General features: G+C 48.4%; 9 protein-coding genes and 1 non-coding gene across 10 annotated transcripts; 6 read left to right on the top strand and 4 right to left on the bottom strand.

Annotated features, from left to right (window-relative positions):
* Nucleotides 1–607: 607 nt before the first annotated feature.
* On the top strand, nt 608–2,020 carry DEU56DRAFT_912433 (uncharacterized protein; the record flags this gene model as incomplete). Its single annotated transcript, XM_041357398.1, has 9 exons — nt 608–696; nt 750–778; nt 840–894; nt 947–1,055; nt 1,103–1,296; nt 1,345–1,477; nt 1,530–1,658; nt 1,708–1,853; nt 1,903–2,020. 9 exons carry the CDS (start codon nt 608–610, stop codon nt 2,018–2,020), a joined length of 1,002 nt encoding a protein of 333 aa, XP_041208886.1.
* A 606-nt stretch (nt 2,021–2,626) lies between these two features.
* Nucleotides 2,627–4,378, bottom strand: DEU56DRAFT_755854 (uncharacterized protein; the record flags this gene model as incomplete). Its single annotated transcript, XM_041349958.1, has 8 exons — nt 2,627–2,636; nt 2,696–3,320; nt 3,390–3,434; nt 3,504–3,548; nt 3,618–3,662; nt 3,732–3,890; nt 4,197–4,293; nt 4,355–4,378. The coding sequence occupies 8 exons, from the start codon at nt 4,376–4,378 to the stop codon at nt 2,627–2,629; spliced, it is 1,050 nt and encodes a 349-aa protein (XP_041208885.1).
* A 2,210-nt stretch (nt 4,379–6,588) lies between these two features.
* DEU56DRAFT_t60 lies at nt 6,589–6,671 on the top strand. The gene has a single exon. It is a non-coding gene; the product is annotated as a tRNA-Val (tRNA).
* On the top strand, nt 6,640–8,534 carry DEU56DRAFT_972564 (glycosyltransferase family 4 protein; the record flags this gene model as incomplete). Its single annotated transcript, XM_041359495.1, has 9 exons — nt 6,640–6,758; nt 6,809–6,899; nt 6,968–7,335; nt 7,385–7,533; nt 7,586–7,693; nt 7,743–7,849; nt 7,908–8,076; nt 8,148–8,328; nt 8,378–8,534. Exons 1-9 carry the CDS (start codon nt 6,733–6,735, stop codon nt 8,532–8,534), a joined length of 1,356 nt encoding a protein of 451 aa, XP_041208884.1. The 5' UTR covers nt 6,640–6,732.
* Nucleotides 8,535–9,581: 1,047 nt separating this feature from the next.
* DEU56DRAFT_338359 (uncharacterized protein) lies at nt 9,582–11,889 on the bottom strand. The gene is made up of 6 exons (XM_041345745.1): nt 11,025–11,889; nt 10,468–10,944; nt 10,290–10,417; nt 9,956–10,237; nt 9,665–9,902; nt 9,582–9,614 (listed from the first exon to the last, which is right to left on the bottom strand). The coding sequence occupies exons 1-5, from the start codon at nt 11,671–11,673 to the stop codon at nt 9,780–9,782; spliced, it is 1,659 nt and encodes a 552-aa protein (XP_041208883.1). The 5' UTR covers nt 11,674–11,889; the 3' UTR covers nt 9,582–9,614; nt 9,665–9,779.
* A 274-nt stretch (nt 11,890–12,163) lies between these two features.
* Nucleotides 12,164–12,811, bottom strand: DEU56DRAFT_736235 (uncharacterized protein; the record flags this gene model as incomplete). The annotated part of the gene is made up of 1 exon (XM_041348495.1): nt 12,164–12,811. A coding segment is annotated over one exon (648 nt), but the record flags the coding sequence as incomplete, so codon positions are not given.
* A 1,112-nt stretch (nt 12,812–13,923) lies between these two features.
* On the top strand, nt 13,924–15,295 carry DEU56DRAFT_802380 (UNC-50). The gene is made up of 8 exons (XM_041353186.1): nt 13,924–14,156; nt 14,216–14,271; nt 14,326–14,351; nt 14,402–14,467; nt 14,530–14,650; nt 14,698–14,907; nt 14,966–15,006; nt 15,052–15,295. The coding sequence occupies exons 1-8, from the start codon at nt 14,037–14,039 to the stop codon at nt 15,177–15,179; spliced, it is 768 nt and encodes a 255-aa protein (XP_041208881.1). The 5' UTR covers nt 13,924–14,036; the 3' UTR covers nt 15,180–15,295.
* Nucleotides 15,296–15,306: 11 nt separating this feature from the next.
* On the top strand, nt 15,307–17,959 carry DEU56DRAFT_338151 (Metallo-dependent phosphatase-like protein). The gene is made up of 12 exons (XM_041345744.1): nt 15,307–15,541; nt 15,598–15,802; nt 15,866–15,891; nt 15,945–16,043; nt 16,095–16,206; nt 16,257–16,402; nt 16,458–16,597; nt 16,648–16,725; nt 16,777–16,997; nt 17,054–17,231; nt 17,282–17,401; nt 17,459–17,959. Exons 1-12 carry the CDS (start codon nt 15,404–15,406, stop codon nt 17,892–17,894), a joined length of 1,899 nt encoding a protein of 632 aa, XP_041208880.1. The 5' UTR covers nt 15,307–15,403; the 3' UTR covers nt 17,895–17,959.
* A 1,375-nt stretch (nt 17,960–19,334) lies between these two features.
* Nucleotides 19,335–20,449, top strand: DEU56DRAFT_338081 (uncharacterized protein). Its single transcript, XM_041345743.1, has 5 exons — nt 19,335–19,495; nt 19,550–19,750; nt 19,809–19,997; nt 20,051–20,147; nt 20,204–20,449. The coding sequence occupies exons 1-5, from the start codon at nt 19,472–19,474 to the stop codon at nt 20,341–20,343; spliced, it is 651 nt and encodes a 216-aa protein (XP_041208879.1). The 5' UTR covers nt 19,335–19,471; the 3' UTR covers nt 20,344–20,449.
* A 1,425-nt stretch (nt 20,450–21,874) lies between these two features.
* Nucleotides 21,875–23,084, bottom strand: DEU56DRAFT_912428 (phospholipase C/P1 nuclease domain-containing protein; the record flags this gene model as incomplete). Its single annotated transcript, XM_041357397.1, has 2 exons — nt 21,875–22,548; nt 22,601–23,084. The coding sequence occupies 2 exons, from the start codon at nt 23,082–23,084 to the stop codon at nt 21,875–21,877; spliced, it is 1,158 nt and encodes a 385-aa protein (XP_041208878.1).
* Between the last annotated feature and the right edge of the window lie 264 nt (nt 23,085–23,348).

Below are 23,348 nucleotides of genomic sequence, written 5' to 3'. Positions count from 1 at the left end.
CCTTGCACGGTAAGTCTTGTTCTGAGTTTTTCTGTAATTTTATCACTTACTTGCAATCAGTGCCGACATCAGAGCTACTATGCAAATGCACCGAGCAAATTGGGAAGCTGTAAGTGAATCTTGTATGAGTTTTGTACTACGTGCAATACTGAAGGACTTGCCTGAGGGTAACAGTAGTTCCAACGAGAATACATTGTCGCAAATGCTGCTGAGAGAGCGAGCCTGGTGTCTGATGTTCTACCTGTGCGTTGCTTTGCATGATATGGGAATTGTTGCTGATTGTAGCTGCAACAGTGCCGGTTCTCATACCCTATATATACATATAATTTGCGGGCCAGTTTCACGACACTGGGAGGTGTCGTAATGCGCCATCCAAACCATTTATAGCGCCAGGACGACAGGGTTCAGTCTCGGTTGGATCCTGATGGCGTCTAGGACGTCACTCCGCTCGGATCCTGATGGCGTCTAGGACGTCACTCCACTCGTATCCTGATTCTGATGGCACAGGGTGTCACAGCTCCCTCTCGTTTCGATCTTGATGGCGCGCTCGAACATATAAATTCTCATTTGTTGCTCATATCAGATTCGAATTTGTCCCCAACCCAGTATGAGTGGTGACGAGAATGATCCTTCTCCTAGCAGTTCTTCGCGCAAACGTGCTGGTTCGGCACTTCGCATGGGCCCACGCAAAAAGGCGTAAGTGATGTTTCACGTGCTGAAATGCACCCTTCCTGACTTGTCCTGATTAGTAACTCGTCAAATCCCCTTGTGCTTCATGGTCGGCATTTTGGGCGGACTGTATTTGCGCTTTGCAATTATTCCTTCTCTCCTGACTGGAGGCATACTCCGGCTAGAAGAATTACAAGACTCTCCGATAGATGATTACCCAGCGGAGTAAGTGGAATTGTCATGGTTGAATATCAGGTGTCTTACAGTTTGATGTTAGCGTTCGGCGGGAACACAGGGTATTCTTGGAACTTATAGACTCCTACCCTGGTCTTTTAGAGCGGCTGACGGCTGGCGAGGAGGAGGATGTCATTCACGTCGGAGAATTGGTAAGTCATTCATGTTCAAAGGTGAATCAGTAGTCACGTTCTCCTAGATGGGCAAAGGAGCGTCTGGTGCGCGGGGCGATGACACCAAGACCCTCAAGTCTGCCATACTCGAATGGCTTGTGCCAAGAGGACAGCCGCTCATACCGCCCCTCTCTCGAAACGTCAAGTCCGACCGTGGGTTCAACCATGAAGTGACCGGTGCCTTACTCTGCCCCGCAGGCCTTGATTGGTCAAATCCAGAGTAAGCCTTTGCGATATTTAATAAATTCGCTGTCATAACAGTCCCCAGAACCAAACAGAGTCTTAAAAGCGGCGAAACAGCGGTCCGTGGTGACCAATGGCCTATGTTTTTATATTTTGGGTATATTTACGATCCCGAAGCTCCATGGCACGGTTTAATGAGGAGCGAGCTGCTCGTTTGCGTAAGTTCACTATTAGCGGTCAAGTTCTTGCTCAATTCTATTTCCCTTCCAGGGTTTCAAACACGTTTTTACATCTCCAAGCTCCGTGGAGAAGGAACCGAAAGCCACGCGCTCTGGTAATGCATACCTCCATGGTATGAAATCTGTCACAAAAGGTTCTCTGGCCTACATTGCGACACAGGTGAGCTAAACCATTCGTAATGGTGCGCTCCTACTGATTAATCCTCCAGGTTCGGTTCGCGTTGAGCTCCTCATCTGTTTTTTCACGCATGGACACTGTTACGGACTCAGAAAATTTTTATCATAGTATTCTTGACCTGTTGGAGGACCCTGAGGAAATTGAGGAAGTAAGTGACCTGATGACGTGGTGGACACGGTTCGTATCATATTTCTTCATCTTCGAGCTCTACATTAACACCTTACAGTCGCATTTTTCCCAATTCCTCCTCTTCAGAGCGGAGTATCAGCAAAAACAGCGCGCTATCCAAAATTCGGGAAAAACGCGCTGCCCTTCGTGCACGCGCTGATGCTAACGCTGATTGATTCGTTGTCTCATAATGTTATGCTGTTCTATATGCCTTGTAGTCAATAGTTCGTAATTCATCAATAAATAGTCTTTCCATAGAGTCAAATACCACACATGAAATCTTTATTGGAATTTGTGCATATGATCATTGACGTGCTAATATGAGATAACTTGGTATCGCACCCAGATAGGCTGTTATTGATGGCGCCATCAGAAGCCATCCTTGCAATCATGTGCATGGCTGACAAGACATGAGCATCTTGCTACAGTAAGATAACCGGGCATCTTCTTGATGTGATATCACCATCACAGGCTATCATTGTAAAAATATGTATCTTTGACAAAATAGCAACTACTTCCTATAGCATGATAGCTCAGTGTCAAATGTCAGCACACTGCTGATGATAGCAGATACTGCCATTGTAAGCTACCTATCTAAAGCTAGACATATTTTACAGAATTCCACCAGGGTGCTACAATGTGATAGCTCGGTGTCAAATGCCAGCACACTGTTGATGCATAGACATGCTTGATAGAACCCCGCCATCATGATATGCTATCATGGTTCAATATCATCCCCTAGCACATTGTCAGTGATTATATATTTGGCCACTGGGCACTGCCTATCTAACGCTAGACGTGTACAGTAGAATATCATCATTATGATAGATGGCAGTGAACCAATGTCGCACCAAAGCATGCTGTTAGCAATTGTAGTGTTGGCCGCTGGACCCTGCCTATCTAACGCTAGACGTGTACGGTAGAATATCATCATTACGATAGACGGCGGTGAACCAATATCGCACCAAAGCATGCTGTTAGCAATTGTAGTGTTGGCCGCTGGACCCTGCCTATCTAACGCTAGACGTGTACGGTAGAATATCATCATTACGATAGACGGCGGTGAACCAATATCGCACCAAAGCATGCTGTTAGCAATTGTAGTGTTGGCCGCTGGACCCTGCCTATCTAACGCTAGACGTGTACGGTAGAATATCATCATTACGATAGACGGCGGTGAACCAATATCGCACCAAAGCATGCTGTTAGCAATTGTAGTGTTGGCCTCTGGACCCTGCCTATCTAACGCTAGACGTGTACGGTAGAATACCATCATTACGATAGACGGCGGTGAACCAATGTCACGCCAGAGCACACTGTTAGCAATTGTAGCTTTGGCCACTGGAAGCTGCCTATCTAAAGCTAGATATTGACGGTAGAAAATCAACACCACGATAGACGGCGGTGAACCAATATCGCACCAAAGCATGCTGTTAGCAATTGTAGTGTTGGCCGCTGGAAGCTGCCTATCTAAAGCTAGATATTGATGGTAGAAAATCAACACCACGATAGACGGCGGTGAACCAATGTCGCACCAAAGCACACTGTTAGCAATTGTAGCTTTGGCCACTGGAAGCTGCCTATCTAAAGCTAGATATTGACGGTAGAATATCATCATTACGATAGACGGTGGTGAACCAATGTCGCACCAAAGCACACTGTTAGCAATTGTAGCTTTGGCCACTGGAAGCTGCCTATCTAAAGCTAGATATTGACGGTAGAATATCATCATTACGATAGATGGTGGTGAACCAATGTCGCACCAAAGCACACTGTTAGCAATTGTAGCTTTGGCCACTGGAAGCTGCCTATCTAAAGCTAGATATTGATGGTAGAAAATCAACACCACGATAGATGGCGGTGAACCAATGTCGCACCAAAGCACACTGTTAGCAATTGTAGCTTTGCCCACTGGAAGCTGCCTATCTAAAGCTAGATATTGACGGTAGAAAATCAACACCACGATAGATGGCGGCAAACCAATGTCACACCAAAGCATGCTGTTAGCAATTGTAGCTTTGGCCACTGGACCCTGCCTATCTAACACTAGATATGTATGGTAGAATATCAACATTACGATGGACCATGGTGAACCAATGTCACACCAGAGCACACTGTCACATCTGATAACAACACACCAGTATGTTAGTAGATCACAACTTGATACCATAGACACGTCAACATTACAGCTTTGGCAGATTTCACCTACATAACCTGCCTATCTATTCTTTTATCATGTGGTCTACAATTGTGATGCATATTATTCATATTATTCATTAAATAAAGCTAGCTAAATGATTATCAAATTCTGGTCAAATGCCTGATGTTGAAGATCGGGACGTCCCAGCGCACAAACACAGAGTACCTTCATTAAGAGGGACATATCACGAAGGGCTTCTGGGAGGGGTTCATCTTCAGTAGGTGCTCTTTGATGAGAAGTCACATATAACTTGAAAGCCCAGCGTAATTCAGTCATGCAGCGGCAAGCCTTTCTACATTTGAAAGCGCACCTCAGTAGAATTGAATGTGGCCATGGCGTGAAAGAAAAGAGCGAAGTCGCGATTGGTGCACTCATCTGAGTCATTCTGACTTAAGAAGAGTGTTTATATGTGCTGTGTGTACTATCAGAAACTTGAACAAATCCCGCACGGCCGTGTGGCGATCGGAATGACAACGACCCTTGAAGCTTGAAGTACATTCCCCGCAATTTTTTTTAGTTACTCACAATTCACTGCCACCAATACATTATAATTTCCGAGTGTCGTGGTGTCAGAAGAAGGTAGTCAAGCTTGTCAGTCCGGGCGATCCGCGCCTCACAGCGCTGTACTGTCTGGCCCTATTTAATTTTAAAATTACGTGTGGACACTGTGGAGGTACCTCTTCCTGCTTAAATAGGGATGCTCAATTCTAAAATTATTATAGATCTAGAGTAATCAGATTGCTCAAGCTTACTTCCTCCTTCTTCCACTAACCCTAGCCCATGGCCCCATATGCCGCATATTATTATTGGAGGAGCTTTACAACTTCGATACTTACCAACCGCTGTTGAACCTGAGGAGAAAAAATATTTTAAAACTTAGCTAAGACCGCCAATCCAATTGTGATCCGATATTAACATATAGGGCCGCACAAGTGATGGAAGACATAGGAAACATCCTATCTGTGTGAAGTCTGGGCAGACTTCGCTAGGAAGTGTGGGTAAAGTTAGGGGCACAGGTCTGCTGCACGTTTTTGAAGTTTTCACGCTCATCGCATCATTTTCTGACGTAGCTTAATGACGAAATTGGTGATGCTAACGGTATCGCTGAAACACCGGCCCATCGTAATTTTTTAACGCTCGAACTCTTGAGGGTGGTTTACTAACACCGGAGGGATAGGTTACCAAACCATGTCAGGGTAGGACGCAAGGTGATAAATCGATAACTGCTTATGAATCCGATCATTGATTTGACATAGAATGCTGTATGAATGCAAAAAGTAACCATGGAGTGCGAATTGCAGTGTAAAATACAAGGGAGTGGTGGGCGCGTGAAAATAAAGACTATACGTACGAGTGAGGATGTGCAAGCTACGCCGAACTCGACATCGTGGGTGAGAGAAAGATCCGGGCGATAACCACATAGATCAGAGTGATTTGAGGCTCGTCGTATACTTCCACATAAATTCTGCCAATATGTCCCGATGTTGGCATTATACATGATCAGTCAGAGCGCAGTGAGGGCGTGACAGATCGTGCTTTGGGAGCGAAAGCCCGCTATTAACATCGCTGGGGACGAAATTCATGAGGGGGGCAGAGAGATCATCGAATTGAGTAGCAATTCACCAAATACAAAACAATTCAGGGACCAGGCGACAGAAAACACGGGCGTGACTATTGAAAACAAGTAGGATACGACGAAGTAGCCGCCTGGTTTCAGTTGCTGATGATACCTAGGTCAGTCGGTACAATTGGTAAAAAATGGCCCTCACTTCTTGAGTCCACTGCCGGTCGGTGTACAACCAACGAAACATGTTCAGGCCAGATGTCAACATTGCGATCATGGCCAACATGAGCGATGAAAAGAGCAGAAAATAGGGAGCAGGCGATGAATAGTCAAAAAGGTAACAGGAGAGCCTGTAGTGACGAATACACCACTTGTAGCGAGGATGACACCTGCCTGATGTGTAGTATGTCAGCGTTGGCTTCAGCTCGCAGGGAGTTGGATAGCTTACTGCGGTGATAGTGTTACCCAGGACAGAGCATAACATACCCCTGAAGACTTCGAACGCTTGCTCTGATTGCAGTGACTTCCAATGGTCTTTGAGATCAGGGCGTCCAACTGCAAAAAAGCATAGTACGCTCATTGGCAAGGATATGTCACGAAGGGCCTCCGGGAGGGGTTCCTCTTCAGCAAGTGCTCTTTGATCAGTGGTCATTAACGCGTCAAAGAGAAGAGTGAAGATGGATTAGTGCCCTTGCCATTCTGACTTAACAGCCGGAAGACATGACATAGCCCTTGGTCTGCATAAGTTCTGGAACGTTTTGATCATTCCAAATTAGTCTCGAACTGACAGAGACGCGACTATTTTGTGATGATAGATCAGCCATACACCCAGCTGGTCTCTGCGGCTGTCGAAGGATGACATGTACTCACACTTTCGGAGGTCCTCTTTTGCCGACCGGTAATGACAGGGTCCCGGTGCCCGTTGCTGACCGAATGCCTTCAAGTGATTATCACGCCACACGTGGTTGTACATCATGAATGGTTCGATGGTCTAATGGTTATGATTTCTGTCTCACATTAACTTGTGCACAGAAGGTTCCCAGTTCGATCCTGGGTCGAGCCACTTTTTTCTCTTCGTAACTCTGAAGCAGCCGCGTCACGGTTGTCGCAAGACTCGCAACGAAATGAATAATGAGCCTCTCGCCATTGCGTATGTATTTTGTATTGGAGGAAACACTTTCTAAATGCTGCATCATTCAGGATGATATCTGATTTCTTCCACCCCAACGTGGGAGGAGTGGAAAACCACATATTCATGCTCAGTGCAAATCTCATCCGTCGTGGTCACAAGGCACGAATTTTGCAAACTTCCTTCGACGTTCTCAGCAATGTCGTTTATCTAAAATGAAAAATTTGCAGGTGATCGTAGTTACACACAGCCATCCTCCAGACAGAGTGGGCGTTCGCTGGCTTCTGCCAGGCTTGAAGGTATACTACATACCATTTCCTACCATCGCCTCCTCCGCCACACTTCCGAACTATTTTACGTTTTTGCCATATTTCCGCGTCATCATTGCACGCGAGCATATTCACTTGATTCATGCACATGCAAGTTTATCATCTCTGGGCCAGGAGGCTATTCTCCACGCGCACCATCTTGGCGTGCGCACGGTATTCACCGATCACAGTCTTTTTGGGTTTGAAGATGCAGCGAGCATATTAACCAACAAACTACTCGCGGCCGCTCTCAAAAATGTCGACGCTGTGATTTGTGTCTCGCACACTGGGTAGGTGATCCTCCCTCATAATCGCAATTCTCTCGTGACCATGAATCAGAAGGGAAAATACTGTTCTTCGTGGACAGTTGTTTGAGAAGTCTGATGATTCCTCTGCACTTGTCGTCCGACAAAATGTTTATGTGATTCCAAACGCTTTGGTTGCGGAGCAGTTTACTCCAGCTACCAACCCGGTCTCGTCAGAAACTAGTAAGTTCTTCCGCGTCGACGTGATCGAAGGAAACAGCTGATTTTTTCCCAGTCTATATCGTAGTTTTGTCTCGTCTGGCGTATCGTAAAGGCATCGACTTACTGGTTGCCACCGCGCCCCGAATATGCTCCGCTTTTCCTAACGTCAATTTCATAGTAGGCAAGTCGCTCCATCCCCAGCATCGTCCCAACCTAATTCGCTGGCTCAGGTGGAGACGGACCCAAGCTGAACGACCTGTTACAAGTCCGAGAACGGCATCTCCTCCAAGACCGCATAGAGCTCCTCGGTCCAGTTCGACATCGCGACGTGCGAGACGTGAGTGGACAGGAACAAACTTAACTCCCATGGTCATGATTCATACACATCTCTACAGGTTCTCGTGCGAGGATCCATATTTCTGAACACATCGCTGACGGAGTCGTTTGGGATCGCCATTTTGGAAGCTGCATGTGCGGGTCTTTATGTGGTCTCGACACGAGTAGGCGGAGTTCCGGAGATTCTACCTCATGATATGATATCGTTTGCGAAACCAGAGGAAGATGGTACGTGTGGGACGCTGCGCAATGCGCATATGTCATTCCTGGACTACCTTTTCACTGTGTCAAATTCTCAGATTTGTTCCGTGCGCTGTCCGAGGCTATCGCGATCGTTTCGAAAGGCCAGCATGACCCCATAGAAGCTCATCGAAGGGTAAAGAACTTTTACAACTGGCGAGACGTCGCAGAACGAACCGAGATTGTGTATGACGCTGTCGTCAAGTCTGAGGAGAAGGATCTCTGGACTCGGATGCAAAGGTAGCTTTGCACAAATTCATGCTCATAGACCATAGCTGAGATGTCATAGAACTATGGAACTGGGGCCGTTTGCAGGACCAATCTACACAATTATCCTTGTGGTGGATTGCTTGTTCTTCCTAATTCTGGAATGGTTGATGCCGCGTCACGATCTGGACTTTGTTCAAATGCATTGGGAACACGACAACTTTATACAGGTGCAGTAAGCTTCATATCGACCGACTAACCCTTATCTCATATATCGAGAATAGCTTGCAAAAGATGCCGAACCAAGAGAAGATTAACCATAATCACTAGAGACATAACAAGACGAGATTGTACTGCTGATACTTTGTCCAATGGAATGCATCATCGAAAGCAGACAAAAGGTTGAACAAAAAAGAATGAAATCGGATACTAGGACATCATGCCACACGCCTCGGCTTCTTGAGCTTCCCTCCTCGCCTCCTGCTCCGCTTGGAGCCATCTTGCCCATCGTCTACATCCATCAACGCTTCATTCACACCAATGTCATCCTGAGGCCGCTTCATGGGGACCTTTACGCGATCTCTCAATGAAAAAGATGATTGTCCGTCATCGACAGCCAACCGATCAATTAGAGAGCTTCCGCGGTAGTTGGAAGGTCGGTCGAGGCGGTCTTCAGTGAAGGGAATCTCAGGCTGGTTGGAGCGTGAACCAGAGGGTGCCCAAGGCGTAGAGTCATGACGCGGGCGAGTTGAACGAGGACGTCTTGGTTCTGTGTCGGGGCGAGGAGGTAGAGAGTGCGGAAGGTTACCCTGCATAAGCCGTACACGCTCCGGATGCATAGCGGGCGCAAGAGATTGGTGCGACCCATCGCCGTTTGTGGCATGCTGCCCGGAGGGCAAGGGCTCCACATCGGCGTGGCGGGAGGACTCATGCGAAGGCAGATCTCGTGATCTGGACCATTTAGATTCGTCAACACGCCTTTCCTTACTATAATCCAGTGAAGGGGGACCATGGTCGTGACGATCGTTGCGACCGCTGCTACGTGGGTGTGCAGGCAAATCCTTTTCCTCCTTTCTCTCAGGCGCATGCAACCGCGGTTCAGTCTGCCGATGAGCACGAGGAGAGACGTCCTCGTCATGCCTGGATTGTTGTGACGGATGAGCAGTATCGCGGACCGACGTCATGGAGGAGTCCCTGGAAAGCGGAGGAGGGGTAGCGCGATCATCATGTTGATGGGACTGAGGACTCTCAGGCGTCTGACCACTGCTGTTGAGATGTGGTTTCCCCTCAGGTTCCAGAACTGGAGGTCCAAAGCGAGTCTTAAGTGCCAGAGTCAGTCAAGCTCCAATGACTTTGCTTAATGACTCACTCTTGCCGGACGTGCGCCTAGTCGTGATGGTAAATCAGCATTGTTTGGCACATTCACAGGTGGGTCAGGCACAGAGAGAGGCTTGCGCGGAAGGAGCTGTAAAATAAACTTCTTATTAGGCCAGTTCATTTCCACACAACAGAGGGCGTACAGGTGAAACTACACGCTCAGTTTGCCGACGTGAATCAGCAGGGATCTTAGTTGAACGATCTCTGTCATGGGCACCATCGAGATGGGGCTGTGAGTGTAAGTAAGGGACAGCAATCACAACGACACTCATGTGAAACATACCGGTCGCTCGTGACTGTCTTTGGCACCAGTGAGTGGACGAACAGGGCGGGAAACCACAGGCTGCGCGTTACTTCCAGACAAATGAGTGCCCCGCCATGAAGCAGAACTGGCTGGAGGCGGGAAAGGCGCAGACGGTAGCGGCGGATGCGGTGAAATTGACGCAGAGCCGCCAAAACGATTACCCCGACCACCAATCGGCATACTGTTTGTTCCAGAAAGCTTTGGGGTTGGGGCGCTAGGAGGCGGCCTTGACATATCAACCTGACGACGAGCAGTTTCGCGCTGTAAATCTCAATTTAGAGACTGGATAGTAGACATTGAAAAAAAAACCAACAGAAGTCCGAGTCGATGATTCAGGAGGGGCACGACGTTCATCCCGTGAGGGCGCAGCGCGCGATATATCATCGCGCGCTGTGCGATGAGGTTCTTTCCATTCAGAACGCGACAGTTTGGGAGAGCGATCTATTTCCAAGTTATTTCACGTAAGTAAATGTAGCGGTGCAAGTGCCTACCTGGAGATCTCCGTCGTGCAGGCATCTCAACATCGTCCATCATCGCCCGAGGACGCTTAGGAGCGGAACCGTCACGGTCCTCTCGATAGCGCTGGCTGGTCGCAAGCTGTCGAGAAGGTTCAGTGGACTTAGTGATACTAGCTGGAGGATGGTCATCAACATCCATCTGATCTTTGTCTCGTTTGTCCCTAGACTCATGGTGAGCATGAGTGTCTGTCTGAGAATTCGGGTGAAGCGCAGAGCTGGAAGGCGCTTGCCGAGGCCCTCTGGCGTCAGAGGGTCTGTTTTCTCTTGACATCTCCAAAGGAGACAGGCGTGGACCCGAAGGAATGCGTGCATCGTTGTTAATCAACCGAGAAGCCGGAGCGCTGTCACGAGTGGTCGACGGTGGCGAGCGATACTCAGTATCTGTTCTGCCACGTGCACCCTCCTGGAAGCTGTCACGTTGTGGTGGCAAAGGTATCCGTTTTCGAGAGCCTGAACAAGCGAGAGATGCACGCGAATGGCAGACGACGTTGGCATGAGGAAGGAAGAGCGGATGGGTGAAGAATACGTACGTTCGATTGGAGGGGATGGGGGTGGGGGTGCCAACTGCTCCTGCGGAGCTTGGGGCAACGTCTGAGGCGCCATGTCCGGGCTTTCGTGAGCTCTTGCATCAGCTTTATGACGATCACTTGTTCGATGACGAGACCGAGTACCATCTGCGCTCGGCGACCTGGCTTGAGGGCGCAAATCTCGCGAGGGCTTGTCGGGTAAACCTGGAGTTCGTTGGTCTATTTGGGCAGAAGGCGCTTGAGTAAAGCGACTTTTCTGCCTTGCTGCGGACGACAACTCATTGCGCGCAATGTCGGTATCGTTCGAAGACGGCAATGTAGGCGGATACTGAGCGTCACGACTGTGACTGATAGGCGATCTGGGTCCTAGATAATAACAAAGGAGAAAAGAAAAAAGAGGAGGATAGATATAAGGATAGGGGGAAAAGGAGGAAGAAGATAGGGATCCATGATGAGCGTCCGTGTGTCCATGCGAGGAAGAAGTCGAATACAAAAGAACGAAATATGGTACTGCGCAGCTCAACTCTCGAGGTTGCGCGGGATGCAGCCAAGGCATTGCGCCCTGTACCCCAGGAGGAGCAGATACGCCGACGAGGGATGATGATAGGGGATGATGTAGATAACGTACTTGTTGTCGACATTCTGTCGGCATCGCGAGGAGTCTCGCGACGCTCGCGCTCTTTGTGAGGAGGTTGCTCGGCTTCACGATGTTTCCCTTCGTGTGGCGCTGACCGATCAACAGGCGATGGAACCCGAGGTGCGACCCAAACGCGGTCTACATCTGCTATAGGTGAGCCGGGCCGCACAATGTCCTTTGTGGATGATCTGCCCCTATTCTGGTCCCCATTGGCTGAAGGCGACCGCTGACGACGAGAAGGCGGAGCACGGTCATCTGTGCGGTGACGTGCAGGCGGCGAAAGGGACCGTTCTGCATTGGCTCTGTTTGATGCCAAGAAAGAGTCGTTTTGACCACCATAAGATTGCGTTGGCGGTCGCTCGTCCCGGCGAGTACTTTCTCCAGGACGGTAGTGTCGATCATCATAGGACAAGATGGTACCAGCATCTGACCGGCCTATACGGGAGGTCAGGGAATCATCAGTCTTGGTGATAACAACGATATCCCGGGTTTCCTCAACAACGCGCCGATCACGAGCAGGCGGGGAGCTGCCAGGACGCGTCCAGGTCGATTCCTTGGTGCGAGAGTTATAATAATAGACACCGCGGCCATTTCTGGGATGCCTAACCTCCCAATCTGGGGGAAGTGCATCCCCTGGTTCAAATGTCGTGGGCTTGGGGACAATGCCATTTTTCTTGTCCCGGTCGACGCGAGCCGCCATAGCTGTAGCTTCAATGATGGACGGATGAGAAGGATGCACAAATGGAACTGAAGACACTATTGGTTTGGGAGGAAGCGCATGAGTAAGTTTCCCAAACGACAGCTGGCGATGGAGGGCTGGCGATGGCTCGGTGACAGTCTGCGCTTCCTGAGGAGGTCTTGCCGGCGTCCTGGGCCTATCATGCTCAGGAGCTTTGCCCCGAGCATTAGCGCCAAGAACTGTAACCTCCTGATTTTTTTCAGAGTGATTCGCAGTCTTCGAAGGAGACTGTGTGCGCTGAGCGGCGCCCTGTGAAACGCGAGACTGGTAAGTCAGAAATTCGTCGTCCTCGTCACCTCCAAGCGACACAGCATCTTCTGCGTCCTCGGCGGCGAGACTTGGATCATTCTCCGAAGTTCCCCGGTCTTCCTCCTCATTTCCCCAGTCTAGAACTTCTGTTTCATCTTCCACCATGGCGCGGACGAGAAGAGTGATGAACTAACGACAGAAATGCGTTTCCAAAGTTGGCCGAGCAGAACCTCCCAACAGCTCCGACTCAATTTTCGATTCCCGCCCGCTCCCCGCCGAGGTGAGACCCCGTACACAGGCTGCGCCATCACTGATTCAGCGGCAACAAGGATATCAACATCAATCATTCCATCATGGTCTCAGACATCGTGGCACATCAGCATTTATGTCCAAGCACCCGGAAACTTCACAGAGACTTGTCACCAAAATAATTTAGCCTTTCATTGGCATTGTGGTTGTCAATGATCACAACTCTGGCAATCACATGCTCGTACACACGACAGGTATGAAATCATTTGAAGGAGATCTGATTGATCTTATAGAGTTAGTTCGCCTTGTCCGGGTATGAGGTGTGCGCAATCTGTTGTATCCCGAGATACTCAATTCATCGAAATGATAAGCTGCAGCGTCTCATGCAGAAGCCACATGGCGGTTATTTGTACATTGGACGCTGAGCGATTACGACCGCATATATCACCCACGACGACGATGCTTTTACTTTTGCTTCTGCAGTATACTCACTGGTGCAATGCACTGACCAGGGTTGTGTCGCATCTTTGATCTCTGTATGGCTCGCAGTTTTCTGCAAAGGTCTATGGCGTCACAACGCGCCATATTGATGACATTCTCCGCTACCACTAGGTCCTGCCCACACAAGACGAAAGGCAGAGGTAAAGCTACCGAAGACAAGAGCGCGCTTGTTGCTGATGAGTCGAATCTCTTGTGGATGATCGTTACCATCAAAGAATTGGGCTGTAATCTTGGCGCCGCCGAGCACTGACTCGGAGGATCGGTAACTTTGAAACCCATTCCAGCTGGTTTGGCTTTTATGAGTCCGCAAACATTGATATATATATCATGATATTGTCACTGCTGAGACGGTTCAATTCGCGGTCTTGGAAGAGAAGCAAGACAGTTTAAATTCTGTTGCTAAAGCTATGCTAGATTATCATGCCAGTATGTTGAACAGCGGTAAACATGAAATGACTTCTTGCCAGCCATGAAAAGCGCTTACAAATCATCAACAAGTCGTTCCGATTCCGATTCCGATTCCGATCACCCTTCTACGTCGGTCGTCGCAGTAAAAGCCTCTCAGCCGCCATTCATCATATTTCTGTCCAAACTGTCTTCGTATCGCACTCTTTTTCGACGCCCGCGAGTCGGTACAGACATGCCCATCCTTCCTTTAACCTCTCCATCGTATCCTAATCACAATTTATCTGGCACTCCCATGTCTGTCTCAAATCGCGTGCCATTAATGTTTCGACGGTTGCACAGGTTCCAGCAAATGGTGTGAAGCACACGCTGTTAAGCTCTGGGTAGACGTGCTGAGATATATTGGATCCGCAGGACTTTGAACTTGCCTTTTGGCAGCTGTCTTATCTCTGTTTGGCACCCAAGAGAGTGTGAGCTAACTCCTCCAATATGAACATAGCTATGGTTTGTTAACGCCCGACTAGTTATCGAAACGTGTACTACCACAAGCGTACGTCAATATATCATGGTCTGAAGCCGACGTTTATGCGTTTACTGTAGAAACCAAGAACACCTGGGCAAGAGATGATCCAGCAATCTTGATCCTGCTATTTGCAAGCCTCTTCGGTGAGATTCACCCATGCAATCTGTATTGAGAAGTTGTTCACCATATATTCGATGGCGCTCAGTGGCTGCAATAGCATGGTCTATTGTGTATTCGTATTCCCCTCTGCAGGCGGCGCGGTTGGCCTTTGTGATGATACTGCGAGATTACCTCCTTGTCGGTGTACTGAGTGCGACTTTTCTTTGGTTCGTCATTCTTCCTCTAAGGCGTGAACTTGGCTCATCAGCCGCAGGTTTTTCGCCAACCGGGTGTTGGTATCACCTTCCTCTCATTCATCACCTACAGACTCTTCAGTCGAATGGGCATATGCGTTCGACGTACACACAAACGCATTTTTCCCATTGTACCTAACGCTTTATCTAGCGCAACTCTTCCTTCTTCCTGTAGTGTTAAAGGACAATTGGGTGTGCCTCCTCATTGGCAACACCTTATATCTGGCAGGGCAAGTCTTGGAGTCAACGCCACATAACTTGTCATTTCAACGTTGATTTCACCAACAGGTTTGCCCAGTATATCTACGGAGTGTACCTCGGACTAAGTGGTATGCAAGTCTTATCTTCCGTCTCACCGCTAATTTTTTTTCCAGCTCTGCCATTCCTGATACGCTCCGAAATATTGCTTGCCCCACTGTTACCGCTATTTGCGAGCTATGTTGTTTCGTTATTGGGTTTCCACGTTGGAAAACATGTTCTGAGCGTATACTTCGGTCCATAATACACTGCATTGTACAGGAGATGGACGATATGCACCCATTGATTACTCCAGTTATTTAGGACCGCAGTAGTGTGCCGTAGCTTGATCGCAATAATAATAGACACTTTGTGTTAAAACTGAAGCTGTGGGCCCAGGGGTATTCCCTCCAGTCACCGCCACTGAGCGTCTCTTGCACACTCCCTTCCCTCCGTGTGCGACCGATATCTTCTTCAATTCCTGTCATCATGCACATCGCACAAGCACACGTTGAACGTGCAATTGAGCAGATCCAGCACAAGAAGCCACCGCCCGATATCGACTTCACGCAGCACGTACTTGAAGATGGCAACACAATCAGCACACAAGAGCGGGTCGTCAAAGATGTACGCTCGCGTCATCGGTTCCTCATTTTAACCGCCTGCTGAGGCTTTCATTTCAGGTGCAAGCACCAGCTATGAACGTTCCGACAGATGCCCAGTTTTTCTCCAGACAAGATCCCACCAAACCTGACATAGCGTTCCTCAAGAACCACTTTTACCGCGAAGGCCGTGTCACCGAGGATCAGGCGATATGGATTTTGGAAAAGGCAACTGCGCTCCTTCGTGCGGAGCCCAACGTCTTGCAGGTTGACGCGCCAATCACAGGTGAGTGTGCTCGTCGTCTGCCGTGGTCACCCCATACCAACCGACCTTCTCACCACTTTTCAGTTTGTGGCGATATCCATGGTCAATATGTATGCGCTCTCAACTACTCGTTTGGCTGATGCGTTGCTGATTATCTCTCTAGTACGACCTTATGAAACTGTTCGAAGTTGGTGGCAGTCCAGCGGACACACGGTACCTTTTCCTTGGGGATTACGTTGATCGGGGGTACTTCAGTATAGAGGTGTGCCCGCATTAATGCTCTTGACCTTCTCCAGCTCATCCCATCATACAGTGTGTGTTGTATCTATGGTCGCTCAAGATCTGGTATCCCGATACCCTCTTCCTTCTCCGTGGCAATCATGAATGCCGGCATCTCACAGATTATTTCACCTTCAAGCTCGAATGTATGTTCCAGTCTCCATCTCTAAATGATATCGCTACTAACGCTACTCAGGCAAGCACAAATACTCAGAGCGTATCTATGATGCCTGCATGGACTCCTTTTGTGCCCTTCCCCTTGCTGCCGTCATGAACAAGCAATTCCTGTGCATCCACGGTGGTCTTTCACCAGAGCTGAACACTTTGGATGATATTAGAGCGGTACGTCCATTCCTGGATCTTCCATGACGCAACATTTCATTTACATCGTGTCTAGATCGACCGGTTCCGCGAGCCTCCGACACACGGATTGATGTGCGATATTCTATGGTCAGATCCTGTAGAAGACTTTGGACAAGAGAAGATGAATGAAAGCTTCGTGCACAATCACGTCCGGGGTTGTTCCTACTTTTTCACGTGAGTCGTCTCAGATGCCCGATGTACTGCAATTAATAGTCGACATGCAGTTATCAAGCTGCCTGCCAGTTCTTGGAGCGAAATAATCTTCTTTCGATCATTCGTGCACACGAAGCGCAAGATGCCGGGTATGTTTTGATCGTGCAGCCGTTCATTGTACTCATGTAGTTGATCGGAAGATATCGCATGTACCGGAAGACAAAAAGCACGGGCTTTCCTTCTGTCATGACGATCTTTTCTGCTCCCAACTACCTCGACGTGTACAACAACAAAGCCGCCGTCTTGAAGTACGAGAGCAACGTGATGAACATTCGGCAGTTTAACTGCACGCCCCATCCATACTGGCTGCCTAATTTCATGGACGTGTTTACATGGAGTTTGCCCTTTGTGGGAGAAAAAAGTACGTTTGCGGAGTTCATTTACAGCGTCTATTTCAGAACTGAGTGGCGCATATAGTCACGGATATGCTTGTTGCCGTGCTAAACACTTGCAGCAAAGAAGAGCTCGAAGAGTCTGATGAGGAAAGTGTGGTTTCACCAGTCGCCCACCCCGAAGAGGCAGTGGAGAGGCGAAAGATCATCAAAAACAAGATCCTTGCAGTTGGACGGATGGCGCGTGTGTTTGCTCTGCTTCGGTATGATACCTTTGTGTACACATTGTGCTAGTCTGACAAATCACTCGCAGAGAGGAGTCGGAGAAGGTTTCAGAGCTCAAGAGCATATCTGGTTCTAGCAAGCTACCATATGGCACGCTGGCGTTGGGTACTGAGGGCATTAAAGATGCCATTTCTGGCTTTGAAGACGCGTACGTACAACTTCTTTTGCTCTACATGTTCTGGGTGTTCATCATATACTCCTACAGACGGAAGTCAGACATCGAAAACGAGCGTCTCCCACCAGAACTTTTCGACGCTGAAGAAGCAAAGGCCTACCTGGCCCAAGCACAATCTGGGTCGTTACCAACGACCCCAGCAGACTCCATCGAGTCCCCTGTGTCTCCGACTGGTGCCGGCGGGGTAATGGACCCTTCCATGTCATCGGGGTCGTTGCCGTCCTTACCCAGTCTCCCGAGTGGTGGACAGATGGCGCCTCCGCCGCGCACCCCGTTCAAGGGCAGACATGGGCGGCAGGCTTCGCTTGGGACGACGATGACGAGTCCGTCGACGAGGCGCCGGAGTTTGGAGAGCACGATTTCGATGATTCAGGAGGCGCTCGATGGGAGGGACTTGGAGACGCAAGGACTTCCTGGAAATGGTGCATCCTATCATGGTGGGGGCGGTGGTTCTTCCCATAGTTGAGTGGGATCGAAGCGATACTGTATTATCGATAGTCTTTTTTTCCTAGTCGCTTTGATGGATTGCAACCCTTGTGATACATAAGAGAACAAGTATGAGTATGATTATTAATGGGCAACTTTATTGATGTGACTAGCAGACTGAACACCAATCAGCAGTGCAGAGTTCAGAAATACAGCAGTTACACAGCAGAGACAACCCGCAAATGGTGTGATTTACCTTTTGGAGGTTGCTAAAGCTTGTAAGCCCACAGGTGCACCGACCGTCCGACGTCAATTTCCTGATGCCGAAACTGTGTTTTTCTGTTCCTGTTACGTAAGCACTATCGACCAGAAACGATACAGCATCCATCTGAACTTAGCTTCAGATGCTGTATCGTTTCTGCTTCGGCATACGACCCCATCCATCTGAACTTCAGATGCTGTATCGTTTCTGCTTCGGCATACGACCCTACTAAGTGGAATTTCAATTTCAATAATTTAAAATGTCGCTGTTACCACTCAGTATGAGAATACAATCCCCTTCAACACCATGGCTGCATGTCATTCCACCGAGGTGCGCTTCGAAACACTACGAATCCTAATCATATGACTGAACTACTACGTTGTGTTTTGAAGTCACATGTGACTACTGATCAAAGAACACTTATGGAAGAGAAACTCCTCCCTGAAATCCTTCGATTCACGATAAGGCTCGGAGGCCAGTTTTGTTCGAGGCCCGTTACAGCCGCATCTTCAAATCGATACACTCATTGATCAGATTGTCCGCTACGTATACGTACACTTGTTCTATAACTGTTCCTTCCCGCAGGCCTGAATCAGCGCTTGTAATTAATGACGCAAGTCAGTACTAAATAAGGGTTATTTTTTAAAGTTCGTGTTTTACAGGAATCCGGAATCAGCCAATTGAATTGTGGTGCGTGAGAAGGAAGGCATAGTATCAATATAGATTGGGAACACCCGGGCATTTGTGATCTTGGGCTGGCAGCCCTTTGATTCAGCAGCGCTATCACGTAAACTCCTGGAAGTCCTCCCAGTGGAACGTACTGTGTTAGCCAATTAAAATCGTTTATCGTTGCCTAGACGCATATGTAGCAACTTGTTTGATCATACTAGGGTTCGGCGTTGCCGAAATAGACCTTGCTCCGCAGATGACATTTATTTGTTTTATGCCACAAATCGACAACGACCTCTGGTTCGAGCTCTTCGCAAGTCCGAAAAGCGATTATCATCTACTGAAGCTTACTTGAAAAATCCGTGTCTAGACTCGTCTTTATTCTGTGACGTCGCCCTTGATTAATTGATTGTTCTATCGTTTTCAACAGTCTCAACTGCGTATCGTTGTTTTTGTAACCTTCGGGTCAGCGAATTTACCACTGTTTTGAACTATTTGGAAATCACATAAAATCATCCATGCCAATAGTCTAACCTTGCTTCGCAAGGTAACAAACTCCGCTTAAGCGCGGAAATAATGAGTGTGACTAGCAGCTGTGCTCTCTCTAGTTATAAAATGTCGCATCTCCTGTTCCAAAGTCAGTATGGAAATTGCCTTAGTCCATCCGTACTCCTCTGTTTGACGACATGACTTCATTCCATTCCACCGAGGTACACTTTGAAAACTTGGGAATCTTTGTTGTGTGACTTAACTATGCTTCAAAGACTATTGATCCAAGAGCACTTCCGGAAGAGGATCCCCTCCCCGAAGTCCTTCGTGACATGCCCCTTCCAATGAGGGTGCTATGTTTTTTGGCAGTCGGACGCTCCGGTCTTGAAGACCATTGGAAGTCGCTGCAATCAGAGCATGCATTTGAAATAGTTAGGACTAGGTTGTGCTCTATCCTGGCCAACATTATCACCGCAGTACGTTATCCGACTCCCTGCGAGCTGAAGCCGGCGCTAACATACATACCCTCAAAAGGCAGGCGTCCTCCTCGCTGCCAGTGGTGTATTCGTCTCCACAGGCTCTCCCGTAACCTATTTTGACTATTCATTGCCTGCCTCCTATTTTCTGCTCTTCACATCCTTCATGCTGGCCATGATCGCCATGATGACATCTGGCCTGAGCATGATACGCTGGCTCACCACCGATCGACAACGGGCTCAAGAGGTAACGTTTATTCTCGCTCTACTGTTTACACCGGCTGACTTCGTTATTATCAGCAACTCAAGCTCGGTGGCTACTTCGTTATATCCTACCTGTTATCAATCGTCACCCCCATGTTCTTCGTTGCCTGGTCCCTGAATTGTTTTATCTTTGGTAAGTTGTTTCGTATCTTGATGCTCTCTCTGGGCCCTCATACATTTCACCCCTAGCGATGTTGATAGCAGGGTTTTGCTCCCAGAGCATGATCTTCCGCACCGTCACTGCACTTTGGCTGGTCACATACGTCGCTAGCATTGCAATGATTACTATGGAATTTATGTGGAAGTATACTAGCGTCAATTCGCGCTAGTTGTTGCCAGTAGTTTCCATTTTGTTCCTTCTTCTTGGATTACCCGCGCTGACCAGCGCTTGTATATATGATCCCCCTGATGTGTAACAACCCGGTCTGGTTATTTAAAATGTGGATATATTACTTGATGTATGCAGCGCTCTGGCTTTCAGTTATACCAGTCTTTAAGCGGCGATTCACGTCGCATTGAATCGCATCAGTGTGAAAACTTATGGAAAGGCTCTGGAGTCAAAATATACACACGCCTTTCACAAAAGCAAGCGGCAGTCATAAACAATGTTTTAAATTAATCTTGACACATATTATACCGTTTGGCGAAGTAACCATGCACGTACACCTAGAAAGTGAGGTGTCAGATACGGGCCAACAACAGTGAGATATGTTCCCTCAGGAAGAACAATTTATCCATCATAAAAATCGGACATATGCTTGTATGTTATAGAGCATCTCGGGGAAGGGAAAACTTATGGCAGAATACTCACCAGCATCACATTATTGTACATGCGCGACAAAAAACCTGTAAAGAGGAAAGAAAAAGTAAGCAAGTGATGCAGATGAACATCGAGGTATAAAAATGGGAATCAGTTGGTGATGCATGTTACGAGTGTGGCTCATTGGAGACCGTCGCCGACTCGAGGATGGAAAGTATCATCATTTGAAAAGAAAGGTCTCCGATGCTTACCTTGAGGATCAATCCATCGCACGGTGGTAACAGTTCATACAGTAAAAAATCTGCTTGCCGAGCTTGAGGCGTTATGAAGCGGAGTCTGGCGGAGACTCAAAAGCACCTATACAGTTCCTGCTCGCGATTTCTTTTGCCATGTTCGTGGTTAGCTCTCCTTCGTTCTCCCGTCTCCTGTTCGTATCAAATGGATCAAGGTGAGCAGAAAAATTTTCTCGATGCTGGTGCTTCCGGGCACCTTTTTGTGATGATACAATCAGTTCTGCTTCCGAAAGAGACACAATCTCTTGTGGACAACCTTTTACCAATAACTCTCAATCCTGACCAGCTTTTTTTCTCTTTGTACGAAGAGAACACTATGCTGACAACTGCTTTAACAGTGCAACTCACCGGTCCTCCATCCCTGACACGTTGATTGTGAAAGAGTGAGTATCCACTAAAATCGCATACACTTCTTTTCGGGACGAAACCAAGTTCATCCATTCTTTGAGTCTCCCGTTTGTTGCGCGTTTGTTCGGACCGCTCTTGTTCGCAAGAGATTGCGTCTATGTCTCGTTTTGATTCATTTGCGTTGGTTCAGCGGGCGATGCCTTGCGGGGGACAAGAAAACACTGGCTTTTCTGATTCACGTTTTGGTACCATGTCGAACAATCGCTTACTGTTATGATTTAGGTCGTTTGTCGTTCCGGATTCCCTTTGTAAGAATTATGTACTTCTGCACGAGATATGTTTGTTGTGCCAATGGAATATGTTTTGCCAACAAAGTACAGGCTTTGCGATCTACTCAGCCTCGGTATTACGAAGCCGCGATCCTATAATATTTACCAGGTATACGTGGTATACCTACAATTACAAGGTGTATGTTCTATTCGAAAGAGTTGAATCCTGTATATCTGCGAAGAGCCAATTGAGAACAGCCGCAAGACGAATACCACCCTGAGACATCAACTTCTCAACAATCCATTCATCCTGGATTATCCCGGAATACTCGGGCGTGTCCAGCTCGAGGTATGGGTTCTTCCTCGGTGCAGAAAGCCAGTGGACTTCAAGCGCTTTGTTAGATGAGTTGCAGCCGTGACCGTTGGCCCCAGAGAAGGAAACGCGGTTGTACGGTGGTTTATCCAAGGCCTTCGGGAAGACGATCTGGCAGTTCAGAGCGTGAATGGGAGTTGCCCAGTGGTATGGACACAAGGTTTCATCATCAGTGTTCAGGCCTCCATCTGTGACACGCGACCCCGAAATCCAAGACCCAATGCGACGCCCGAAAGTCCAAGATAGCCATTGCTCCAAGTGACTTTGGGCGGGTTGAACGGAGAGTTCGGTGGGACATGTAAGCCATGATTCGAGCTCGTCCTCGTATTTGCCCATGATGCCTTCCCAGACGATACGACGGATGTAAGGGTCGTAAATGGTACCCCGGAGGTGACCCTCGACTTCGGGAAGTGGCAGAGGGCGGGTATAATTGGAGGGTATGGTGCGGATTCTTTTAGCTATGAGGAGGCCATCCCAGAGAGAGTGAAGGTCTACCGGAGCAGACGGTAAGAGCAAGGAGAGACAAGAGCGGGAACGACTGACTTGTTACACGATGGTCAAATGAGACTTTGATTCCGTTTCCTCCTCTGTCACGTCCAGTGAGGTGCAACGGCATGTGCATATCCCCAACGAAGTGAATGAGGAATTTGAGTGCGACCTGCGCCGCATCTTCATCACTCTGAGTGGTCAAGCCTGCTTTACGCAGGTCCATATAATCCTCCAAAACACTTGTGGTGTTCCTTATGCCGCTCAGCACGTTGATATTCTTTCTACCCTCCCAGCCTTTATCTCCCGGGAAAGCGCAAGTCTCGCTAGGATAGTCGTCTGTTGCGCCGATATAATGCAGGGGACCTGTCCACCTGTACTGTGGCAGACCGCGGACCCTGTCTGCCCAGGCAGCGACTGGGGCGAGATGGCAGTCGCCTTTGTAGTTCAAGATGTCGCAGAGTATGGGCATGACCGAGGGATGCAGATGCATCTGAGCGACTGTTGCGACGACTTCATGACCTAGAGGAGGATTGAACATTTTAAAAATGGGATGCTCGACTGTACTCACCTACTGCTCCCCATGCACTGACGTATGGTAGGATAGTAGACCCTGCGGCAAGAATGAGCGATACCTGCGAAACACGCATCGTGGTGGTTGTAATTACAAACCGGTACCAGGTGCGACGCTACTTATACCAAGAAATACCGTAAAGGACGGAACGCGCGGTCAGAGGGGAACCAAATGAGCCTCCACAGATAAGGTGACAACCTGTGTAGTCACGGCGTGGTGGGAGACAAGAGG

Source organism: Suillus clintonianus (assembly GCF_016758775.1).
Source record: "Suillus clintonianus strain FC179 chromosome Unknown DEU56scaffold_32, whole genome shotgun sequence".
NCBI classification, from domain to species: domain Eukaryota; kingdom Fungi; phylum Basidiomycota; class Agaricomycetes; order Boletales; family Suillaceae; genus Suillus; species Suillus clintonianus.
Note: the sequence above shows the minus strand (reverse complement) of the source record. Positions and strands in the feature narration are given on the sequence as shown.

Excerpts from the sequence above, each read along its gene's own strand:
- DEU56DRAFT_338359 (XM_041345745.1), bottom strand. The coding sequence starts at position 11,673 with ATGCCGACAGAATGTCGACAACAAGTACGTTATCTACATCATCCCCTA. Across the intron at positions 10,945-11,024 it reads CCCATCCCCTCCAATCGAAC|GCTCTCGAAAACGGATACCT; the intron begins GTACGTATTCTT and ends TCGCTTGTTCAG. Across the intron at positions 9,903-9,955 it reads AAGACAGTCACGAGCGACCG|CCCCATCTCGATGGTGCCCA; the intron begins GTATGTTTCACA and ends TTACACTCACAG.
- DEU56DRAFT_802380 (XM_041353186.1), top strand. The coding sequence starts at position 14,037 with ATGCCCATCCTTCCTTTAACCTCTCCATCGTATCCTAATCACAATTTA. Across the intron at positions 14,157-14,215 it reads TGCACAGGTTCCAGCAAATG|GACTTTGAACTTGCCTTTTG; the intron begins GTGTGAAGCACA and ends TTGGATCCGCAG. Across the intron at positions 14,651-14,697 it reads CTGAGTGCGACTTTTCTTTG|GTTTTTCGCCAACCGGGTGT; the intron begins GTTCGTCATTCT and ends CATCAGCCGCAG.
- DEU56DRAFT_338151 (XM_041345744.1), top strand. The coding sequence starts at position 15,404 with ATGCACATCGCACAAGCACACGTTGAACGTGCAATTGAGCAGATCCAG. Across the intron at positions 15,542-15,597 it reads AAGAGCGGGTCGTCAAAGAT|GTGCAAGCACCAGCTATGAA; the intron begins GTACGCTCGCGT and ends CTTTCATTTCAG. Across the intron at positions 15,892-15,944 it reads GCGATATCCATGGTCAATAT|TACGACCTTATGAAACTGTT; the intron begins GTATGCGCTCTC and ends TTATCTCTCTAG.
- DEU56DRAFT_338081 (XM_041345743.1), top strand. The coding sequence starts at position 19,472 with ATGACTTCATTCCATTCCACCGAG. Across the intron at positions 19,751-19,808 it reads TGGCCAACATTATCACCGCA|GCAGGCGTCCTCCTCGCTGC; the intron begins GTACGTTATCCG and ends TACCCTCAAAAG. Across the intron at positions 20,148-20,203 it reads CCTGAATTGTTTTATCTTTG|CGATGTTGATAGCAGGGTTT; the intron begins GTAAGTTGTTTC and ends TTTCACCCCTAG.